The sequence below is a fragment of the Melospiza melodia genome, chromosome 4, assembly GCF_035770615.1.
Source record: "Melospiza melodia melodia isolate bMelMel2 chromosome 4, bMelMel2.pri, whole genome shotgun sequence".
In the NCBI taxonomy this organism is placed as follows: Eukaryota; Metazoa; Chordata; class Aves; order Passeriformes; family Passerellidae; genus Melospiza; species Melospiza melodia.
In genome coordinates, this window is record NC_086197.1 from 58,400,741 (window position 1) to 58,425,219 (window position 24,479).

At 40.6% G+C, this 24,479-nt stretch overlaps 1 protein-coding gene across 15 annotated transcripts in view; it reads left to right on the top strand.

Annotated features, from left to right (window-relative positions):
• ANKS1B (ankyrin repeat and sterile alpha motif domain containing 1B) overlaps positions 1-24,479 on the top strand; it is a 407,265-nt gene that overhangs the window by 372,465 nt on the left and 10,321 nt on the right. For 7 of the 15 annotated variants that reach the window (XM_063154820.1, XM_063154817.1, XM_063154814.1 and 4 more), the window contains 4 exons: positions 2,333-2,407; positions 7,596-7,724; positions 11,820-11,891; positions 22,289-22,375. In XM_063154820.1, coding sequence (XP_063010890.1) covers positions 2,333-2,407; positions 7,596-7,724; positions 11,820-11,891; positions 22,289-22,375 — 363 coding nt within the window. The remainder of the gene's footprint in view (positions 1-2,332; positions 2,408-7,595; positions 7,725-11,819; positions 11,892-22,288; positions 22,376-24,479) is intronic. The other 8 variants (XM_063154821.1, XM_063154829.1, XM_063154819.1 and 5 more) reach the window with 3 other exon arrangements.

The window sequence follows — 24,479 nt, forward strand, 5'->3', positions numbered from 1 at the left end:
CAGTCTCTGCTGGTCTGCTTGATTTGTTGTGCATTGTATTTTAAAATTGTTTCACTTAAGTCTAAATCCTTCAAACCTGTAATTCTGAAGGTAAATCTTTTTGTTGGGGGAAGTTCACTTGAACAGTTCTTGAAGCAGAGACTTGCACACTACTTTCCATTTGGGAAAAGGTGGGCTGGGGAGGGAGGGGCAGGGTGGATACCACTGGCATGTGTAAGAGAGGACTCATTCACTGTCCTCTTTTTAAATGGAGCAACTTGAAGCCTGAGCACGCACGTGCTGCAGGGCTCCCTGTCCCTGAGTTAGCACTGGGGCAGCTGAAGGACTGAGCTGGCTGCGGCCCAATGCCAGTCCCTAAAGGCAAGTCCTTGAGAGGGGCAGCATTTAAGAGCACACTTTTGTCTCAATAATATCATGGTGCTGAGAAGTGGCTGCACAGTGTGGCAACATCATGGCAACCCCTTGCCAGTGCTGGGGAGAAATCAAACATCTGCCAGCATGCAGTATCCTGCTGCATCCCCTCCTGCTTTTGGTACCTCGGTGTGTACAAACAGCAGTGCCGTCGGTTTTCTTCACTACCTTGACTACCTTGATGACCACATGTTTGGGCATGCTGCACCAGCATGGAAATGCTTCCTCTTTACTCTTCTCTTGCAAAGCAGAGGCACAATCTTCTGCCATGGATTCCTATTCAGGAATCTTCCCCACCTGAGGCTAACAGATATAGGCATCACAGTGATCAGTATGGCCAGAACATCCAGAAGTCAGTTTTCTTGACATAAACAGAGAAAGTCATTGGTAACCACTAGTGCAGTGTCCTAAGGATGGCACAGCAGAAGAAGCTGCAGCAGTGTTTTGCTGCTGATCTTGCACTGGGACTATGTGTTCATCACGTGGAGGAGGACTAGTTTGTAGCAAGTTGCAGGGGATGAGGTAGAAGACTGAAAAGTCAAAGTTTTAATCAGCTAATGCTATCAAAATGTAGAGCCCTGCACAGCAGGAAAGAGAAGCAAAGAACTTCGAAAACAAGATGAGGGAGGTGGAATTAACCACATCTGTGAAAGTATTAAAATGATTGAAGCTGAAGGAAGGGTTGTGTGCTCATGCATTTCAGATGATGAAGGAAATAAGGGACAATTAACAACATTAGACAGCCACCAGGCTGTCTGGCAGCACTCTATAGTCAGTCCAGAGGATGCCAGGCTTCCCTGACAGTATATAGAAGTGGTAACTTGTTCTGTCACCAGCCAGGGTGCAGGCTACAAAAGGTAAGAGCATATTTTAAGAAGACTTGCACTTCTTCGGGTTGATTTGAGCATTAGTGCTAAATTCCTGCTGTCGCTGCTGACAAAAACCAGCAATGCACGTTCTTGATGTTGTTAAATTACTGAAATATTAATTGCTATCTCTTCTGGATGCTGCAGTTGCATTTTTCATGTCTGTTTATTGCCTTTTGTTGCTGCCTGCTGAAGATAGCGTGGGCAGATCCTATGTCTGATGCTTTGTTTTAGTTGCCTGGCTACTGTAAAATGTTATCTTAGCTTTTGCTGAGGTGCCACAGATGCTTTATTGATGGTTGTCCAAACAAGGAAATATAGAAAAGATGCTGGTGAATGCTGTGCTTGCCTAGTTCTGCTGCTTTTGCTAGAGATGCTACAATATGCTTACTTTGCTTTGCTACTACAGATTCTCTGTACGATAATGTAGAGGGTAGGCTGAAACCTTTCATCTACACACTGGGGTCATGGTCAGTGCCAAAGGTAATATTATGTGTATATTAGTATGCAAAGGGACTGTTGTTGGAAGGAGATGGTGGGCAGCTGCTTCACTAAATTGCAATGCATTCATTTCTGGTAATTGTTATAAAGAAAATGTATTTTTCCTGTTAATCGTGTTGCCAGATTTTCCCCTTCCTTTCTCCCTGTGAATGTCTCCAACAGAGAGAGTTTTAAGTCTCAAAACTTGCTTGGGATGTTGACTTCAAACTTCTTCCCTGCCAAAAACTGAAAGTAACCAATATTTCTTCTGCTCTAGGCAGTTTCTATTTATGCTTGCATGAGTTTATCTCTGCATCATTAGCGCTTCTGACTAAATTGTTTTCTTGTACTTACAGTCTGAAACCTCTTCTAAAGTCTCTGAATAAGCTATGTCTCTTTTCTGTCAGTCCAAAAATATTTTGTCAGCCAATAAATAATAAAATTACTTTTTACAACTGTTTTACTTCCTTCTTTAGTGTTATTGCAAGCCTTTTCCTAATTATTCTTGCTTGCCTTTTGGCAGTTGCAGTGCATTAATATTTACAAGATGAGATACAGTTTTCTGTTTATATTAGCAGTCTTCGGTCTGTGAGATCTGGACCAACCAGAATGCAGGATATCCTTTCTCCTCGATCCATCAGGTCCATAATGTAAGATACAGCGATGAATGGCTGTGTTGTCCCTCTCTGGATGTGCAGTCTGTTGCCGTGCTGTTATCTCGGGTGTCGTGTCGCTGAAATGAGGAGCAGTCCGTACCTCGTGGGCCCCGTGCGGGGCCGTGTGTGCGCGCGTCCGTCCGTCCGTCCGTGTGTCCTGCCGTGTGGTTGCCGTGTGTCGGCCCCGTGTGTGCGTGCGAGTGGGACGGGGGCACCGCCAGCGCCCGGGGCAGCTTTGGATTCTGTTCCTCGTGTTTCTGTTGGCTCCCTCTTCCGAAGCGGGAAACCGTGTAAACAGCTCGGTTTGCACAGTTTGGCCCCCGCCGTGTGTCCTGCTGCTCTCCCCGTGTCGGTCCGGAGGCCTTGCCCAGCTGAGGTTGCACCCTGCCTCGGCAGAGGCACTGTGGGGAGTTGGACTCATGGTGCCCCGAGTTTTTGTCACTTCTGTGGCAGTCACGAGCGCTGTGCACGTGAGAGCAAACCTGGTGATCCGCACTGCAGCGTGGTAAGGACGGCAGCCACTTGTTCAGCAGAGTACTCGAGAGCAGCTGTACATTTCTCCTCGTTCTGTCATGCCTCCTTGGAACATTTCTGCTAGACAGGGGTCATTTTGGCCACCGAGCATCAGAAGTATTTTAAATCTGAAGTACACCATGAACCTGTTTCCATTATTTCAAAGCCAAACATTTTAGGAGCTAAAAAAATTGTCTTCCTCTAGGAATTAAAACCCAAGCAAATAATGAGGATTCGACTGGTCTGCAGAACATTTAACATTTTTACAGGAAAGAATTATAAATTTTTCAGCCAGAACTGTTTTATCCATGTGTGCTCCAATTTGTTGTTGTCATGGTGACTAATACACGTTACCATAACCAGGCATAAGGCTTAACAGGTGAAAAGTTTTAAGATGTGCTCCTTGTTAAAAATAACTACATTCAAACCACTCAAAACCAGGCCTTCTTGGCTTTTTCTTCCATTTAGCACGGAGGTTTTTTAACATGACATTTTTATAAAAAGACGAGGGAGGTGTTAGATTTTTATAGATTTACTGAGGTTGCTTCTTATCTGCAACTATCTCTGCATCCAGGTGCCTTTAATATGAGTCAACTACACTTCTCAGAGAATGGAAGAGATAGGAAAATGTGCAGCAATTGTAGAAAAAATTGTAGAGAAAATAATAGCTGTAGTCTGCTTCTCTAGCTCATTTGACTTCCAGCATCCAACCCATTCCAGAGCACTGAGAACTGCATATCTGCCCATTTTTGGGGTTAGAAAACACTGCAAGAGCACAAGGTAATGATCTCCAAGGCTGTTAAAAGTTGTCATTGCAAAAGGATTGAATCCTTACGTCTCTGACACCTGCCTTGAGACAATTTTCTGATTATAAATAACTTATCTGCAAAACGTAGAGCAAAAGATCTTCTTTTTCAAGTTAGCTGAGGCCAAAGAGAGGAAAGGTGCTGGTTAAAGTCATAGGGAGGTTAGAATACTAAACCACAGGCAGTACAGAAAAATCCATGTGATAAATTGCACAGCTGTCTGATGAGCTGTAAAGTTAGATGAGGAAGAAATTATCTCTTGCCTTTCTACTTCATCATAGAGATAAATATCTCCATTCGTATATTGTGTCATAAAAAATACATAAGCTTAAATGTGTGATTATTTCTTATAATTGCAAATTAAATATTCAAACCAGAAAATCCTTATCCTATCATATCTATTTTTAAAACTTAAACATTATAGTTGGTCTTGCACTGCAATTTATTAACATTTCTGTACTGCTTGAAAAGTGTATTAGGTGCTTATGAAAGAGCTGAATCTCAATATATCACCCATAAATTGTTCCACATCAACTCTTCAGATTTAGGACTATTAGTAATTAATATTTTTCCACCCTGACTTGAGCCTTGTGATTTCGAGTCTTCTCTAGGTCAAAGATGGTCCTGTTTTGTATTTTACGTGATGTTAGCTGTCATCATCACATCCTAAATCTCAGAATTTCACTATCTGACTAGAGCCAGTCAGCTGAGAAACTCCCTTTACTCTTGGTGAGGTTTTTAGACACAGATTTATGAATGTATTAAGCTCTCTAAATCTTGTTTAAAAGCGTTTCTTCCCTAAATAAAAAAAAAATAAAAAAAAAAAAATTAGAAAAAGAAAAGAGGAAAGGAAAGGAAATTGCATAGGGCATATGTAATAGGAATTACACTTCTAAACATCTTCATGGATCTGGGCCTTGGAGACTACCCTGTTACAACTCAGTCTAAATAGTTTATGAATACTAACAGTAATACTGTTTAAAAGTCTAAGGAGTTTGGTAAGAAACAAAAGGAAAGGAAACCGGGAGCCACTTCTGCTGAACATTAAAAAACACCAATGATACAGCTGTAAAAGAAAATTTTTCATATGTATAATATCTTCTCCATCCATCATAATAATCTATATCTATGTGTTTAATTTTATAAACTTTTCTTAGTAGCTGCTTCCTCTACAAGACACATGGAAGTGCATGAAAGGCCTCCAGGGGCCGTGGTCTGTTAGGAACAACAGAAATCCTGAATGTCTGCATTCCCCTAACCTCAGCTCTATTGCATGTTTAGAACATCCTAGAGATATGTATAGCAATCTTGGCAAGTCTGTTTTGTCTAATTTAAAAGGAGTAGGTAGTAAGATGATTGTATTTATAGAGCATTCAATGGATACAAACCTGGTCTCCACATGGTCCCTCTCTAAATGTCTCATACACAAGTTTTATTAGCCTGGGTGAAGATTATTTCTCATTTCTTTATAAAATTGAGCCAAAACAAGAGGTAATCATTGTTCCCCTTTTTCTGCCCTTTATTTACAGGCAGAAAAAATACAGTTCTCTTTACTTTTCATGCTTAATGTGCAAAAGGGAAACAAACTGTAAAATTATGTACTCACTTTACTCCTTGTGTACCCTGCTTAATTTGCCAGTGCTGTCCCTTTCCTGCCTGTGAGGGAAGCCACCTGCTGAGCAGTGCTACAGAAGGGTTTGGAGCACTAGCCCTGGTCACTTTTCAGTAGGATTTCTGCTCCTGCCTCATGGCCATCCCTGTGCGTCCTTGGCAGAGAAACTGGTGGTCAGAAGATGTACTTTTGTGGCTTTTCTGTCCTGAATTTCCTCCCTGTCCACATAGGAACCTTTTGCTAAATGGCCAGGATTACCTCCTGAGCTCTGCTTCCCTACACAGAACATGCAGGAGTGTGTCTTTATTAGGGGGGAAAAGAAGAACTAAATCAAGTGGTCTGTTAGCTGTGGCCTTGAACAGTTCATAAGAGGCAGCTGAGTGCACTGTGAGAATTTGTGATGGGTGCAATCCATCTTCTCTTGTTGTGAAAGACAGACTCCACTAATAAGGATGCAGATCCTTGCCCCTTGTAATATGATGGAAATCTTATTTTATGAGAAGAGCTGCCTCGTAAGGAAATCAAATTCCTTCTTCAGATTAAATAAGATTGGAATTTTTTATGCATTAGTGGCCAGAAGGATTCACTTTTGTGGATACAAACTGCCAAAAATTGGAGCAATTGCTCCTGCTGCTTTCCTTTCAACATCTCATGCTGAAGTCATATCCATGGCATATAAGCAACTTAACTAGGCAAAACAGAAATTACACTACTGTGTAATTGGTAGATTTGCTAATGGTGCCAACAGTAACTAACTAGGTTTGACTTGTTTTATGATGTTCTCCTGCTTGAAGTTGCCATGTTGGCAGGGTAATGTTGATGTTTCCAGATTTATCTCTTGCTTTTCATTGCAGAGCTGTGCAAATGCGTGTCATTTTGTTATTTTGTGACACATGAAATGATGTACTTGTTTTGTTTACTCTGTCCTGACTTAATTAGTAAGATGTGATAGATTGCAAGACTTTGAATGTCTTCAGTAAGATTTTTTTCATGTGTTTTTGATGCTTAACTTCTTTTTGCTGTAAAAGTCTGAACTTCTATCCATGTTCTGTGTGAAATGCTGATAACAATTCCTTGTCAGTTTCAACGTGTATTTTAACAATATGACATATATAGAAAATACACAGAGATAAGTGCAGGTAAAGAAAGAAGTAGCATAATCCAAACCGAAATTATCATATAGGAAAGGGTAAAGTAGTTTGAGAGAGAAGAATGGGCAGGAGAAGAATGAAGATCAGGAAGGACAAATGTAATTGCAGAAAGACGGAGTTGTGAGAAGAGGGGTTTTGAGAGACAGTCCAGACCAGATGGGAGAGAAGTGAGAGTGGTGGCAGAGGGAAGAGGGCTTAGGAAGAGGAGAAGTCCATGCATGGGTCATTTTTGGTTAAAGCAAGCTCATGCATGGACCTGCAGGGTAGAAGGAGCCCCTAAGGAGAGGTCAGTTCAGGTCCTATGGAGCCATGACCCAAAATGGCAAGTGAGACCCAGACCAGCACTGCCAGGCTGGGGACATTCCTGCACTGATGCCTGCATTGGCTCTTTTGGAGGGAAGAAAAGTGTGCTGCCAAGGGATGTGGCAGCAAACTGCACTCCTGTGTTCTCTGAGGGCTTTGAGGAAAGAGGGGAGAGCGCAGCTCAGAAAGGCAATCTCCTATATCAATGGGAATGATGAATGTGGAAGGACAATGTTAGTACCTCCACAATGAGGCATCAAGAGAAGGTGATCAAAGTAAATATTCATAAAGAGATTAAAGAATGCCTTGTGTGTTTGAAGAATGTATAATAAATCTTCAGATCAAAGCAAAGTCTGTGTTATTTAGCCATTTAGGAAAGTTAGTTATTGGTTATATGAGCTGGATAATGGAAGGCGTATTAACTGTGCAGAAAATCTTGTAAAACACATAGCAGAATTTGTGAAAGGCATTTTTGTGCATCTCATGATTTTTTCAAGTGCTCTCATCCTCATATATGTATTGTAAACACTTGTTTTTAAGGAACATTTCCGGTGCCTAATGATTTTATTCTCAAAGCAAAGAGATTTAATTAAAGCCTCATTAAACACTACAGTAGATGACTTTGGATTATAAATTAAATCATGAAAAATGTTGTAGGAGTTGTGTTCCCTTATTTTAGTAACATGGCTCTGTGTGTAGAAAATAAATCCTTGTTAATTGAGCACAACAGTGGAGGGCTACTTTATAGTGAATTTTCCTGCACATACCCTTACATCTTGAACAACTGTGATTTTCAGACAGGAGACTGGGGAGAGCCTTCAATTACCTTACGACCTCCAAATGAAGCCACAGCATCAACGCCTGTACAATATTGGCAACATCATCCAGAGAAACTCATCTTCCAGTCATGCGATTATAAAGCCTTTGTAAGTGTCAATAAATTTAGTGCTTTGATTTGGGGTAGAGACATTAAACTTGGATTTTGATAGGCTACTGTGTTTTACTTTCATTTATAATTTTTTCAGTCACTTTTAGAGAGACAGGTAACTACTTCTGAAATATTGTAATTGTAATAAATGAGAAACAAGGATGCACAGTATGTTTTTGCTATGAATTGTGTGATGCATTGCAGTCCTTATGGCATTAGTGTTAGAGAAAGGGCTCTGTGAGTAAGTGGTTAAGTGTTGTTGAAGTGACAGTGAGAGCAAGGACCTCTACTTTTCATTTCTTACAAATCCCTGTCCAGTAGTTATGGAAGAATAATAAAACATACCTACCTCATACCTACATTGATGCTGTGTGCACAACAGTTAAAGTGTTACCTCACCTGAGTTTTATACAGGTGTTTTGGGGAAAGGAAATAGAGAAAAAGGAGGTGAAGGTCCCACCCTCAATAGACAAAAAGGAAGTGAGGGTCCTGAGTGTTTTTCATCTGTGGAACAAGGGCACATTCAGACCTCTCCCAACCTGATGGCTACTTGAAGTACCAGTAACAGGCAATTCCATCAGGGCAAAAATACTTACTTTTACTTCCATGTGGCTGCAGGCAGTTACCACTTCCCATCCCTGGAGAAATAGAGCTTCTCTCTACAACTAAAGACAATTAGTCTTCTCTAGCTGTTATAAATGTTTGTGGAGGAGAGAAAGGTTTCCTGTAGTACAGAGAGTCATTGGAAGGTGGTGTTTTTAATGAAAAACAGTTTTCTGAAATTCTGAGTTCCCTGTCAGCAGGGTGGGGGGACTGGAGCTTCTGGGGAGGTGAAGAGGTATGTCAGCCCACCTTTTTAAATGCTTGCATTTCCCCTTCTGACTTTGCTGGAAAGCATTGTTGAAGCTGCTGAAGGTGCCTGCCAGCCCCCTCTGTGTCCTCTCTGGAGGTGGCCACCATATGGCTGGCTTATGGACAAAGGAAAGGGCTCAGTAGTTGCAGTGAGTTTAGGATGATAGCTGGGGGTTAACTGCTGGTCCAGGACATGGCGTTGAGATCCTCTTCACTTGAAGGGCCTTGGATGCTTTGTAGGATAATGCTCTGTTCACTAAATAGTGCTGCATTTTAGGGAACAGTTGGATCAGATTTAAAGCATATCTGGAAAGGTAGGAATTAGAGACTAAAAGCAGATGAGACAGAGCCTGGCTCCCTCTGAGGAGGGGCAGAAGGAGTGTTACAGACCTGTCTTTCTGGAGCACATCTGTATCCACTGGACCTTCATGGGGTTAAAAATTGCCATGCATACAGTTATCATCCCTGGACAGTACTAGAACCTCTGTCTTGCTCAGCACGATGGCCAAGGACCTTCTCACCTGCTCTGTCTTGTTCTCCTACTGTTCAAAACCTCCTTGCTCACCTCAGATTGAAAAGGAAGGTTAGCAACTTCTAGTTCTTTAAATATTGTTCATAGTTTTCAGTGAAGTGAAAATGTCTATCTCAAATGCCCTTTCTCTTTTTTTTTTTGTATGATCCAGCAGTAAATTCATAATCTAATGTAACCTTTGTAGTAGATTGGAAGATGGATCATTAAAGAAATGAGGTTGGAATGACCGGGAATATCCAAGTTAGTGGTGATTAAGGAAAGACCTTACTTTCCTAAGGACCATGTGCCACCCCTTTTTTTCAGTTCCTTGAGCTGTACTGACCTCAGCTTTAAGTTATAATTGGGGTAGCTTGCACTCTATGCCACATCAATCAATTAAACTGTTGGATGTTCTCTGTATTGCTCCCACATGCCCTGGGTGTTTGAGAAGGACTGTTTCCAAAAGCACAGAAAGTCAAAAGGAAGCAAAATTTCTTCCAAGAGTTTCGGATTTTTCTGACATCTAAATTGAATGGTACTGCTGTGATTTGTGTGTCTATTCCACAGTCCATCTTGGGAAGCATTTCTGAATGCCTTCAGCTGAGGCTTTTTGCTGCTGTGCAGATGGGACAGGTGCTCTCCTTCTCTTCTCTTTCTTCCTCTTCTGCCTTAAGCAAAAAGCACTGCTTTTTTACCCAGGTGCCTGACCAACTAGTAGTCTTCGAGGAAAAACCAATTTGTTTTACTGTAGTCTCTAGAAAAATGAGAGGAAAAAAAAACCAACCCCCAAAGCAAAACAAAAAACACTCAACCAACCAAAAAACTGAAGACATTAATTGCAACCTGCCCTGAGAAGGCTAAAGATTCCAGATGTGTCAGACAGCAGGATTCAGAGAAAAATACAATTAAGTTCAATATGATTTTGTTTACTCTTCTAATTTCAGAGTTTGCTTTAAATATGTTATTTTTCTTCAAGGGCAACATCAAACTGTCCCATCAAATTATTGCCCAAAGCCCTATTCACATCACCAGCAAGGCCCCAGCTGGACTCCCAGCTGCTCAGTTTATGAATCTTTCACATCTGCAGTCCTCTAGGAATGCCCTTCATTCATTCCTTTATGCTTGTGCTTATCTGGTAGTGTTGATATTGCTCACTGGCCCATTTATAATGCCCTATAAAGTGTTTCTCACTAATTGCTGTGTTGGCTACTGTCTACGTTGAAATATTTATGCATTTTCTTGCAGGTCAGAGACTCCTGCTGTACACAGTGTAAACTGAAGGCTTTAAAGAAAAGATCTCAATTTAGGTCAGGAGACCAGAGAACTGAGCCAGTACACTTTGTGTTCAGTTCCAGCTTGCTTCATCTGTAACTGAAGTTCATTTTGATAGGTTCTTGTCTAAGCTGAAGCTGATCACCATCGGGTTGGGTCAGTTTAGGCTGTTTCCAAGAGGAGACATTCTGGTAGAGTGAGACAGGTCAGCAGTGGTGGGTTGCAGCATCCTCTGGAAGGTGCCTTCCACAGTGCTTTCTCTCCTTCTGCAGCCTACCTACCATACTCTCACAGTGTATCTTCAGCTCCATGTTGCTCACTTAGAACTGGAGACTCAGGAGAAGCTGTGGCCTTGTGCTGCAGTGAGAATACAGAGAGAGATTCCTCTGCCTGGGGAAGAGCAGGTGAGAGGGGCCTTGCTGTGCTCTCTGCTCAGTTAAGCCAGACTTGCCTGCGACATCATACAGAAATTCAGCAATGTCCCACTCACACAGAGCTCTAAGGGCACACACACCCCCACAGGTCTGCAGGCCTGTGGCACCTGCAGGAGAAATGCAGAGCAGGCTGTGGCTTTGGTTCAGCCTGGTAGCTGTAACAAGACCCCTCTCTGCTGGGTGGGAATGGCAGGGATGATGCAGCAGCTCCATCCCTGGAGGAGCAGCTCCATTTAGCCACGGTGCAGGGGGTGCTCAGGGGAGCAGAGGCTGCTGCCAGGCTGCAGGAGGGCTCAGCCTGGCTGTGCCAACCAGTGACACAGTGAGGGAGAGCCTGCAGCACAGGGCTGTGTCACTGGGGCCTGCCTGCCTTGCTAGCCCTGGAGATGAGCAGGCCTCTCCCAGGGCTTCTCACAGTGAGCTGAGCCAGGACACAGCACCCTGCTGCCTCCTCTCACAGCCTCCTCCAGATCACTGAGGGCTTCAAAATAAGTTCAGGGGCAGCCTTTCCTTAGGAAGAAGTCATGGTTTAAGCTAGTTATAGTGCAGATTTATTGTCTCTCTTTGCTGACATCGGGCTCTATTTGCACATAAATTAGTTCCACATTGAGTACACTGAGGTTAAGATCACTGCTGGCCTTCTCATCCACGTGACTGCACACATAACAATAGGAGTTTGGCAGATGGCAGCTAAAAAAAGCAAATTCTCCATTTTATAATCAAATGTGTTTTTTAAGATGGAATCTGTATTATTTGTTTGTTGTTTCAGTAACTAAAATGATAAGGTAGAAGACTTTCAGATATTGTTTCAAATGCTCCAGCTGATTCAATACACTTGTTGCTGTGCATTCTTGTTTCATGGGTTGATTAACATATTATTTTAAATGATTTGTCAAAGAACTGGAAGATCTAAAGCAAAATTGATTGCTAGCACTATGTTTTTTAAAGCTTTTTGTGCGTTTCTGCAGCTGTTTGTTGGTTCTGGAATTTCAGTTAATCTAAGTTAAATGGATTTCTGTTCTAGTATTTAGGTTCTATGCTGGTAAAAGAGTTAAGAGGCACAGAGTCAACACAGGATGCATGTGCAAAGATGAGGGTAAGTTTGTAAACCTACTCCTTCTCTATTGTAATAGTATTAAATAACTGTGAATGCTTGTACTGTACCCTTTTTGCTTTTGTAATGTAGTGTTACCCATTTCCTTTCCTTCCTTTTACATTGATATTCAATAGGGAATCTATTCTGTCTTATATCTTAATTTGAAGTAATACCAAAGTTTAAAGATAATTTTTTATTTTGCATGTTGTATCTAACAAAAGACCCCAAATGTTTGTGTTATGTTTCTCATGAATCTTTGAGTATGTTTCAAAGTACTGTTCACACAATTAAGCATGCCCACATCCAGTTGTTTTATAAACAGAATGTATAGCTTTTATATGATAATGTAGATTGAATTTTCAATGTTAAATATGTAGTAGTAAATATTTAACATGTTACCAAGCATATTGGTTTTTAAATATGGTCTAATCCAACAATTATATAATCCTATGGATAATTTTTACTCACATGATTATTTCCTTTAATTGTTAGTTACTTATATGCTTTTTGATTAAAGGGTGAAATGGGGTCTAACTCACTTTCATCTCATGGTGGAAAAGAAACTAGGTTTCCTTCAGACTATTAAGAATGTGTTTTCCTGTACCTCTTTGGCCTGATACTGGTTTGTAGAAAATTACAGTAGTCTATCTCCAAGAAACATTGCTGCTGGAAATGCAAAACAAGCCATAGTCTGATTTATTCCCAGCTGTAGTTGTAAAAAGAACACACCTGTTCCCAGCAATGGTGAGCATATCATGGCTGGCATGATTAATTAATGAAGAAAATAATTGTTTGCTAATCTACCAAACCTGTGCAATTACCTAGATGAATGAGCAAAATCTTTTCTTCTGTGTATCATGAGTCTCTTAAGCAAGATGTCTCTGAGCACAAGAGGTGACATTCAGACCAGAAAGCAGGAAGATGTGTAAAATTCATGCAATCAGACAACCATTTCCTGCTGGTTACATGTGCAGCACACAGACTTCCATACAAGCTGGTTTAGCTAAGGGCTGGCAGTAATTCACAATTATAGATTGCCTGAAGATCTGAGGCTTTTCAGCTAATTACATGCTAATCATTTCTTACCTGGGCTTAAACTCCTCTGAAAAAAACCCAACAATTTGACACAGAGGGATCTACAATCACATACACGTGTTCTGGGGAATTAATAGAGGCTGCAGGCCTGCCATCTTCCAATCCAGTTTTCAAACTGTCAGGCTTAGCAGTTTGATTCTTTAGGAATATGCATGTTCAGAAATTAGGGCAGAATTTGGCACTATAGTAGTATATGGCAACTTCAGTAACTTTTCTGACTGAACTAGGAGACTTAACATCAAAAAAGGCGCTCTAAAAAATTTATAGGCATTTTAATATATATTTCTATAAGTAATAACTTTGGCCAATTAAAATTATACAACTGGAAAAACTAAGTGTTTGAAAACAGATTTAATTTAAAATACACATTTCCTATATAAATAGTGCAGTTGCACTAGTTTTCTATAGTGCCATACAGGACACTTATATAATACAGTGATGGAGTTTTATGTACATTTGTTTTTTACATTCTCTTTTGAAAAAATTGTTCTGTGAGAGTGTTTATTTTGTGGTTTGAGGGTTTTTTCGTTGCAAAGATATTTGAATAAAGCAGTTTTTAATAAGGATTTCATCTGTTCTTTCTGTGTATCCTTTTAATCATGTTCCTATTCAAGTCAAAAGCAAAAATGTTTGACTTAATGGGAACAAATTATTACTTTAGCCTGTTTCCCAGTGAGAAAAATGCATATTTTTCCAAAACTTTTTCCCTGTGGATGTCTCCTGAAAGTTGTTATCAGTGAATTGGGAGTCCAGGTTGTCCAAAGTCATCCTGAAATTTTTCTGCGGTGTTCATTACTGTGTTTAAGTAACCTTGGGTTGTCATTGAAAAGCTGGTTTCTGTTATAGCTACATTTTACTTGAAATGTATTGAAAGGTACATTTCACTTACAAGATAGAGAAGTGAAAAGCTAGATGTATTATTTGTCTGGCTCTCAGGTACTGAATTCTTTACACTTGTCCAGCGTCTCTAGAAGCAGCAAGATCTTTACATAGGGTTTACTATTGTGAAAGAACAGCATTTTTTTATTCTGGTATTTTATTTGTTATTCCATGCACATATTGCAAGACTACAGCCTGCTGCAATCTGAAGCATGTTGGGTATGGGGATTTATACGTCAAATATAAACTTGTACCAGGTGGAGGTCACTCCCCACAATTTTTTAAATCTTTCTGGACTCAGCCACGTATTGGATTTATGGAGAATGTATGCAATTAGGTACCTAACTTTTCTCTCAATGTGGCTTTTGATTGTCCATCTTTAACCTAATGCTGCTCTCAAAAGCATTGACATTCACTGGATGTCTTGCAGTCAGCAGGTGCACAAGGAGGAAAGAAGTGTATCGGTGAAAAAAAATCTTGATCTTCCTTAATCATTTATAAATACAGAGAAACAACAAAAATGACATGTTTGCTGACTGCAGATCCCTCACTGTTAGTTGTAGATGCTCCCAGGGCTTTCAATTATTGCAATTGATGGTTTTGGTTCTCCAGGGAAGTGTCATGTGGATATCCCTTGTGTCTCTTTGCAGAGTGGCTTACAGCAGCCTCCTTCTTATAGCTTAAAAGGGAAAGGAGAGCCTAAATCTTCTATAATGTAAAAAACCCACCAAGAACAATAATTAAAAAAAAAGAAACAAAACAAAAGAGTGACAACAAAATAAAACCTGGGAACCTTTACGTTAATAACTCTTCTTGGAAATCCAGTGTGCCTCACAGCATTGTGCAGCAATGTGCTCTAGCAGGGCAGGTGATGGATTTGTTTGGGGAAAGCCATGCAGATGCAGTAGCTGGAGCTCAACACTGGGGTCAAGGTTATACATCTTTTTTTTCCCCATCCAAACTGCAGAATCATGTAACCATGCAAAATTATGGATATTTGTCAAGAACTTCACTTTTCTATTAATATACTTGCACTCCTTTATATTTTACAGTTTCTTATTTGTTTCCAGCTGTTTTCTCTCACAAACTCCCTCTCTAGTGGACAGCATTGTCTCCTTATTTCCATTTCCACCCACTGTAAATGACCTTTCCTACTTGGAGATTAAACCTTGCTGTCCTGGCCAGAATAGATTCATTAATTATATTTGAGAGATGCCTTCAAGAAATTAAGAGTTCATCTTTTTCATTGTGAAATGGGAAATACTGCAAGTTGAGTTTTCAATCAGATTGCTGCCTTCATCACAATTTATCATAGGAACATGAAGGGAGAATAAGATTGCATTAAAATAAAGGCAAGGGTTAAAGTAAATTCTGAGCTGGAAAAAGACTTGTTCTCTACAGAAGACTTAATTTGGCATTTACACATCGGAATTCCTTGACAGGTGGGAAGGGGATTGTTTTATATGTACTGGCATGAGCACAGCAACAAGGTAGATTCTTTCTTTGCAGCTGTGTTAAATCACTGATGTTGCACACACCAGCTGAACTGTCTAAACCAGTCAAATATTTACTGCAGCAGAAGGGAACTTAAATTTGGTTCTTGGATCCTGCCACCTTCCTGACTATTATATTTCTTTCTTAAATATTTTCTTGCTAGGAATAGGTTCTGAAATTTCAGGTCAAAGTTCTGAGGAACCAGCAATATAATTCTGCTCACAAAGCCGGTGAAATGTCTTGCTGACTTAAGACCAAAATGTCAAAAGTTGGAGTTGCTATAAAATCTGATTCTCTTATCTCTGGAAAGTGAGGCAGAGTTGACTCACTGAAAACAGGCAGCATCTAGGGCTTTTCTTCCTCCTTTCATTTCTTCTTATGTAAGGAAAGAACCGAATTTAGATGGCAATCTCCTTGTCTCTGCTAAACCCTTTCTTGCTTTTCAATCTCTGTTTCATTTTTCCTCCAGAAGCAGAAGTCTGCATATGCCTCCTGGTGAAACTCTCTCAGCAAATACCATGTCAGCACCAAACACTATTTTGGGATTTAGATTCTTCAGTCTTTGCTCTTTGGAGACTTGTAGCTCTGCCTCTCTCTTGTGTGGCCACTGCTTTCAGAGGGTCTGCAGTGAAACAGGCACATGGATGTTACTCACAAGGAAAAAATAAGCAGTGGTGGAAGATCTTATGAACATTCAGTCTCTATGCACATCCACATCATGCTGTACCATGTGTTCGGAGGATTGTATGTCCTTGAATTCTGGCTAAGAGGAATCTCAAGGGCAGTTGGAATGCAGAGGAATGTTCAGAGATACTGCAAAAGAAAAAAAACATCTCACTCTCAACTAGGTGCATCACCCCAGGTGCACTGTTCATATTAACAATGTAGCTTGGAGGCATCCACTAATTGTTGAGCAGTAAAGAGATTTGTACCACGAGGATTGCAGATGTACTTTTATTCCAAGAAGTCTTAAATTATGTCAGTAATGCATTTTTAAACTTTTTTGGGCTGAGAGAAGTTAGTAAGTATTTGTTAAAAAGCAGATTGTATAATTGTATGTAAATATTTGTTAAAAGGCAAATTGGCTTCAAAACTAACTGGACATGTGTGGAGTTAGACTTTTTATTTCAATTTAATCTCCTGCATGATCTCAAAGAGATTCACTCAAGCTCCTCTTCCCCAGCTGGTCAAGGGAGGTGATTGTCCCACTTTACTCCGCGCTGCTGCAGCCTCACCTTGAGTCCTGTGTGCGGTTTTGGGCACCACGCTATGAGAAGGAAATGAAGCTGTTAGAGAGCATCCAGAGCAGGGCCATGAGAATGTTGAAGGGCCTTGAGGGGAAGCCTTATGAGGAGCAGCTGAGGACACTTGATCTGTTCAGCCCGGAGAAGAGGAGACTGAGGGCAGCTCCTGCATGGCAGTCTGCAACTTCCCCATGATGAGAAGAGGAGGGGCAGGCACAGCCCTCTTCTCTGTGCTGGTCACTAACAGGACCCAGGAGAATGGCCTGAAGTTGTGTCAGGGGAGGTTTAGGTTGGGTATTAGAAAAAGGTTCTTCGCCCAGAGGGTGTTTGGGCACTGGCACAGCTCCCCAGGGCAGTGGTCACAGCACCAGCCTGGCAGAGCTCAGGAAGGGTTTGGGCCACGCTCTCAGGCAAGGGTGTGACTTTTGGGCCAGGAGTTGGATTGGATTCAGTTATTCTTCTGGTTCCCTTCCAACTGAGATTTCACTGATTCTGTGAACTATTTAGTAAAGTTTCATAAGCTTAAATAAATACCAGACTTACTGGTATGATAGTAGGTGGTACTAACACATGTTTTAAAATGTGCAGTCTGATGCCATTTAGAATTAATAGTTGCTACCAGTTTGGGAAAATATTCAGATTCTTATAATGAAGTGGATTCCAATACATAATTGGATAGAATTGCCGGCTACAGTGTTCATATGGATATTAAAAATCAATATAAGAATGAAGATTAATTTGCAAAAGTAGAAAATCAAGATGAAGACTTAAGATTTTACAGGCTCATAAACTTTTACTTGGAATTTATGTATGTATGAGGTTGTTAGTGACTTGTCATAGCTGAATAATATTTCTTTCCTGTGTATTTGCAATATCAAATATAATTACATATAAACCTAAAAGTGAATCTGTTTCATTTTGGCCACTGTATGAAAGCTGAGTGATCTAGTTATAAATGCATGTATAAGTATATTGAAGTGGTCAGCATAACAAAGTGGAAGTACCAGTGTATTCCCTTTCCTCTTGCAGAAAATAAATAAATGAGATGAAAGATTTTCAGAGGGGGCTGTGTTACACCATATGCTACAGTATATCAAGGGAATTTGTTAGCATCTTACTTGGACACCATTCTATGTGTGTTTCTGAATTTCTTATTCAGCTGCTTTGTGTGGGTGTGTGCTCAGAGATACCACGGTTTGTTTGTACACTGCAGGAACATTCAAAGGTTTTGAATTAGTGCTCTCAGTTCTGCATAGAATAAGGTATTAGGTACAATCCTGTCTTGAAAAGGTTAAAGGCCCTTCAGGGTTGCCGGTTTCGTATTTGCTTTTTAAAAATAAACTGCTAGTTTATATTACTTTATTAAGTCCTCTGCTTCTTAAGTCATTGTTAACTACCTAGATTTGTTAGGCATGCTGTCAGGGTGGATCACAAATTAGTTGGATTTTATTTTATATTCTAAATAAATGTATAGCGGTTCTGCACAGCCTTTAACTCAAAATCAATATGCAAGTGGAAATGCTTTACCTACTTAAGACAATTTGTAGTAAAATGAAAATAAGTTTAGGCTCTGGATAGGAGAGTGATTTTTTTTTTTTAGTGAAACTAAAGAAAACCCATGAACAAGATGAGAAGCAAGACTGCACTCCCTCTCTTGCTCTCTCTGGCACCACTGCTCTTGCATCTCCTTGTGACCCATTTCAAAAGGAGAAATTGGGACCAGCACTGTCCAAGCCTATGCAGGGTTTTGGCACTGTCCTACATAATGGCAGCAGTGGGTTCAGATGCAAACTCAGAACAGTCTCAAGTTCAGACCTTTATTGTAAAAGCAGCCACAGTAGTAACCAGGTAGTTATGCAGAGGGTACCTTCTACCTTCTTCCACTCACCTCATCTGCATTGTGGGTGCTGAGGGGATGAAGCAGCTTCATTGCAGCAGCTGCATCAAAATACAGACAAGACTGGTGCTCCAGATGTTCCTTGTACTGAAGAGAAAGATGCTCTGTGTCTTTTGAGAAGTCGGGGGAAGCTGCACATATGTCACATTAGATTTAGGATGGTGTTACTTTCTTCTATCTTGCTGTGTATGCACACAAGCCTGTTTTATGGTTCTTGAATTATGCATGGCCTGCTTTCACATAGTCATTTACCTGTCTGGCAGCAAGGAGTCCAGAGGTGGCACCAAAGCTCAGTCCCTGTGGCAGTGCAGCCTGTGCAGACAGAGGCTCCTGCCTGCAGGAGCAGTGCACCCATGGAGATGGGGCATGCACATCTGTCCTGATGTGGGTGACCAGCTGATGAGCAGCAAGCCCTGGCAAGGAGCCTGGAATAGGCTTGCTGTTCACCCAGGTGATTCTCCTAAAGAAGTGTCTTGAAATGAAGAGCAGTTACAGTCACAAACAGTGGAGTTCACAGGAGCTATGACCAGTTCCAGGCTAGTGAGCAGTTGCCCAAAGACAGTGTCCTGTCACTATGATTACTTCTTTGTGAGATGAAATATAATCCTGCTACTATGGTATGAACATGCCTTGGAGCATGAGACCATATGTCAGCATGCACATGACATCCAATGCCAGCCTTCAGCTGAGGCTCCTACAACTTTGGCTCAAGTCCGTATGCTTCCCATAGAGACACCAGATGGACAAGAATATTTTGTCATCTCATTGTGTCCTCATGGAGTTGGTACAGTGGCTAGAACCTGAAAAGCCTGAGGAAAGGGAGTACTGACTCCTGTGTCCCACCTTCTTCTCAGATTCTGGGCACAGACATGGGCAGAGATGCCCACTTGGCCTGCACAGAGGTGTGAAATGTCTGACCAAGGAATCTGTGGGACTTCATCTCAGCTTCCTAGAATTCAGAGCCAAAGCACCTACAGGGCCTGAGCAAAAGGTGTTCATACCGTATCTCTGAATTCATTCTGGCAGACAACTCCTTCATTAAAAAGAAAGCAACAACAATCAAATAGTGTGAGCTCACCATGACAACTCTAAACTGTTGAAGCCTGGAAACTGCTTGGAAATTATAATTATCTGGTGGACCTCAGTTACTGTATCACTAAGAGTCGAGCCGGGGAAGAGTCGAGCTGTGTGTTTTTCTCGATGGCTCTGTCGTAATAACAAAGGATGTTATTCCACTGCCCAGCTGGTTGTTTCAGTGAGAGTACAAGTGCAGAATTGTTACCCCAGATTCTACACTGGACTGCAGTCTTCCAGAACACCTTCCAGCACAAATCCTGGGGTTTGTATGGTTTGCAAGCTGATGAGGAATAGCCTGTGCTCCTTACCAGCTGAGATGGTTTGGCTTAATAAATTACAAATGTCCATCAGTCTCTGATTCGTTTCCTAATTTTCCAGCTGTAATTTAATAGCATCTTGATGAGCTGTTTCACTCAGAGACAGTCTTCTGGCAGTTTGCAACCCTGATTAAATACTAGAGGTCAGGTCTGGTCAAGAAAAACCCAGGTGAATGTGGAGCAGATGAAGACGATTAAATTACAAACTAAAGGTCTAGAGGAAAGAGGTAATGAATACAATGTGGCCTGACCAACAGGATGCTTCACTTTATGGCAAATACCAGACAGTGAGAATTATACTGAAAAACTAAAATATGTGAACTTAGTAGCTGTATTTGTATAGCGTGTTGGAGAAAAGGAATTTTGCTGTTAAGGAGACAATGAAGGAGGTAATTACAATAATCAAAATGGAAAAGAAAGCTCTCTTATGTGTAGCTGTTGGACTAAATTGAAAGGACAAAAGGTGAATTATTGCTGCCCTGCCAGACCTTTAAAGTGGTCATATTTGTGACTATTTTGTCTAGTATGAGCATAGATGGGGTTTATTGCTTGTTATTCTGACAGATGTATGTACTGCAGGTTCTGTACAGTCACTGTCATGCTTTCTGTGCATTGAAATTGAATTTTATGAAAAGATCTGTTTAAAGATCTGTTAAAGTGACGCACATATATACACACAGGTAGCTGCCTGCTCTACTTTTGGCAGGGGTACCACTCCACTCAGTTCAGAGGCATGCAAATTAGATTAGTGTCTTTCTTCAGAATTTGTTAAAATTCTTCAAGATGTTTTATCATTTAAGCTTTCATTTCTCAAAAGTGGCGAGCATTCTGGGTGAAAGGAGTTTTCTCTGGGGTAAATTGACTCTTGGTTGCTGTCTCAAGTCTCTCGTCATTTGATACAGAGAGATCCAACAATCCTCTCTATTACACAGATGGGTGGGGCTCTCCTTGAAACTTTAATATGAGGTCTTAGCCTGCATGGACACTAATTGCAGAACATAGCTGGATCTGTAGCTTTGAATTTTATGCTGACAGAAATGGAGCCTTGTTTGATTCTGGGAGGATCAAGAGCCAATAAGGAGACAGGATCACAGGGGGGTTTTTTGTTTTAAGTTTCTGTTTATTTTGCTCTCTAGTGTTAGCATTGCCTATTTTTTCAGACATATTTTTTAGTTACAGTTTGTGTTTTCAAGTTTCTATCTCTGCTTCTTTGGGCTTTTTTTGAATAATACAAAGCCACCAGTGCTACTTTTGTTCAGCTGCTTTAATGATCTTCCTACGTGCCAGTTCTAGACTTGTCAGTGTGTTTACACTCTCCTTCTGTGTGCTGATGTTTCTTCATGTTTACCTGTAACTGTCAATAGTTCATTTCCTCTCAGGAAAATATTTGACTGATCTCCGTGATTGTTTGCAGACAATCCCATAAATAACCATTTTCTGAATGTTACTATAGAATAATCTAATGTGTAGGATAGTCTAGTCCATCATTGTTGTCAACCTTAAAATAATTCAAATCAGTTATAAAATATTATGCCACATTTGGGAGTTTTGTTTTGTTGGTTTTGGGGTTGTTCTAGGAAATTTAATCTGTAAACGAAAGAACTTTTTTTTTTTTCTGCAGAGAACTTAAATCTGCCCCAAATATTTTCCCAGTCTGTTCAGTGGGAAATATGTTTGCTGTGTGCATCACGCTGAAGGCACACAGAAGTAGACTAGCATAAAAGGAAAAACAATCTTATAGGAGGGCATGAACTGTAGGTAGGAGAACCTGGCACTGAGGGAATGCAGAATGAGCCTCAGTGCTAATTCATGTGTAAAGCAGCCTCCAGTAGCAGCTGCACTGGAAGTGCAGACAGCCAGACTGACAAGATACAGCACTGGGCTGACAGACTGACTGGCAGGCCTGGCGGGCTGCAGGGATACCTCATGGCACAAATACAGCTGCAGGAAGGGAAAAACAAGGAAATATTTCTAAATAACAACTAATTGCAGCAAAGAAATGGTACTACAAGAGGTACTGTCCTGTTGATTTTTACAGCTGGGAAGGGCAGGAGAAGGGGAGGGAGGCAGCAGTGGATGGAGCATATCAAATACATGTCCTAAACACACACATTTTGGGAAACACTGGTTGCATGACTGGTCTTTTTAAGCCTGGAAAAGTTACTTTATTCTCTTCTCATTGTGCTAAAAAAAAAGGAGAATTTTTATTATCCTCACAACAAACTTAAAGCTATTTTAGTTTTGTAACTACAAGAGAGCATAAACCCAGAGCACAGCTGGCTGAAGAAAAAGTAAAATATTTATTTAACTTAGGCATTTAATCAGAAGAAGAGAGCACTGTTATTGCAATGCAACACAACTCTAAGAATAATAGTATCTTTGTTTTGGTTTCAGAAGTCTACAGAACAAATGAAGAAAGTACCAACTATTGTCCTGTCTGTCTCTTACAAGGGAGTCAAATTTATTGATGCCACAAATAAGGTATGTGCAATTACTGAATATTACCTTTTGTTTCTCACAACTAGGACAAATACTAATACCTATGAAGGCCAGGCCAGAGAGGGTGCAGATTTGCATTTTGTGTTTTCCTCTCATTTTTTTCTCCTCTTGCCCAAAATGGACGTAATGTAATTATCAAACTCAGTCTGGAGAGCAAGTGAAGCAGCTTTAATGGCTTATTTGGAGAACATTGTGTCCAGCATTCTGCTCTTATATGCAAGCTTATCACAAAAGATGTTCAGCAGGGAGCCTCTGTGGAATCCTCTACCATATTCTTTTCTATACAGTTCCATAAATATGTAGAATATATATATGTGTGTGTGTGTGTGTGTGTATGTTTATAATATAATTTAATTTTTTAAAAAAAGATGTCTGAATAAAGAATAAAGAAGCAGTTTTATCCAGGGCCAGCCATTCTAAGAATAAGGAACACAAGCCTTGAATGTCCTTTCCAGACATTCAAATACACAGCCTTTCTGTGAGCTGTTTTCTTGATGCTAGCCATTTAACTACCTGAACTGCAGCAGCTTCTTAATTGTTGCTATTCCTTTTTTTTTATCTTCCTCTATGGCAATGTTCATGTGCTTTGTCTCTTACATTTCTAAATACATTCAAATCTTTAAAAAACCCCAACCAAAACCACAAAAGCAGAAGTTAAGAGATCAGAGAACTCAGTGAAGGATAGAGCAATGGATTAATGCTTAGCCAAAGTAAAATGTACAAGCTCTGTAAAGAGAAGTAAAGTAAATGTGTTAATTTCTCTTCTTTGTATGTCTAAAATGGCAAGGAAATACAATCCATACTGGTGCTTTTATATGAACAGGAAAGAAATTATATTTTCTGCTATGTGACTAAAACTGACTAAGCAATATAGAAAATAAATCTGACAGCCCAGCCACCTGACCAGGTTAATAATGTATATAGCAGCTTTGTGTTGCTGAACACTCAGACCACACAGTACACCTAACCCAGTAGCCTTCAAACTTGCCAAATCAGTTTTTAAGTTTAACTAGAACTGTGCTTTAAGTGGTGGATGGAAGCAGTTTTGTGAACTTCTGCTAGAGTTTGAAAGCCATATTTAGAGTTAAAAGATGGCATAATAGCAAAATTGAGGTGAAATTACTGTTGTTTCAAGTCTGGCATGTTTGCCAGAGCAGAGGAACCAGGAGTTCCTGTCTGCTCCTTTTTCCTTCCATTGATTCAAAACTGAGCTTCTACAACCCTCATTCCTTTTATGTCCTCTGATGTGTAGGGCATAAATCAGGATGTTGTAATGCATTAACTCCAACTTGGATAATACTGATTTCAGCTCTTAAATCTCCTCTGTAGCATAAAGGATGTAACTGCAGTGTCCTTAGGTTTACAAAAAATCCCAGCAGAACAAAAGGAGCTTCTTGTATCTCTTTGCACAGTGCATAGAGTCTTATGTAAGAGGGAAAGCTGAAAGAAGTTTGGCAAATTGCATTAGTTGGCTCTAGATGTCCCACTGAAACCTAGTGGTGCAACAGATATATTCGATGGAGTTAAATATGCCACAGTCCAATGTTTTTCTCAAGCAGTAGATTGCTTTCTCTCCAGTTCAGAATTTGCACTGCCTTTCCCTTCTGTAAAAACCAGGTAGTAGCCTGCAACTCTCCCAGAAGCGTTGTAATCATCCTTGTCCACAGTGTGCTGTTCCCAATTCCTTCAACGCAGACAGATTAGCCCTGTCTAAGGTGAGAGCCTGTCCAGACCTGTGCTGCTTCCATATGAGCTTATAGCTGACAGCGCTGGGCACCACTTAGCCAGAAATGCATCATTTTCAATGACAAAACTAGCTAGCAGTTCTGTGCTTGAAACTCAGCTCTCATGGCTGCTCATCCTTTTCCTTTGTGCCACCAAGCTAAGAATTTGTCCTCCCAGTCATAGCAGGCAAAGTTTCAGGTGACGAAGGGGCCCTGACCTCATTCCACGACAGCGATTTCAGTGGCGCCTCGAAGTTTGGCATGACACCATTTCTGTGCAAGGGAGGCCAGAAAGAAATCAGTGCTTAGGAAAAAGCAGACTCACAGCATTTTCTCATGGCTCACAGCTCACCCAAACTTCT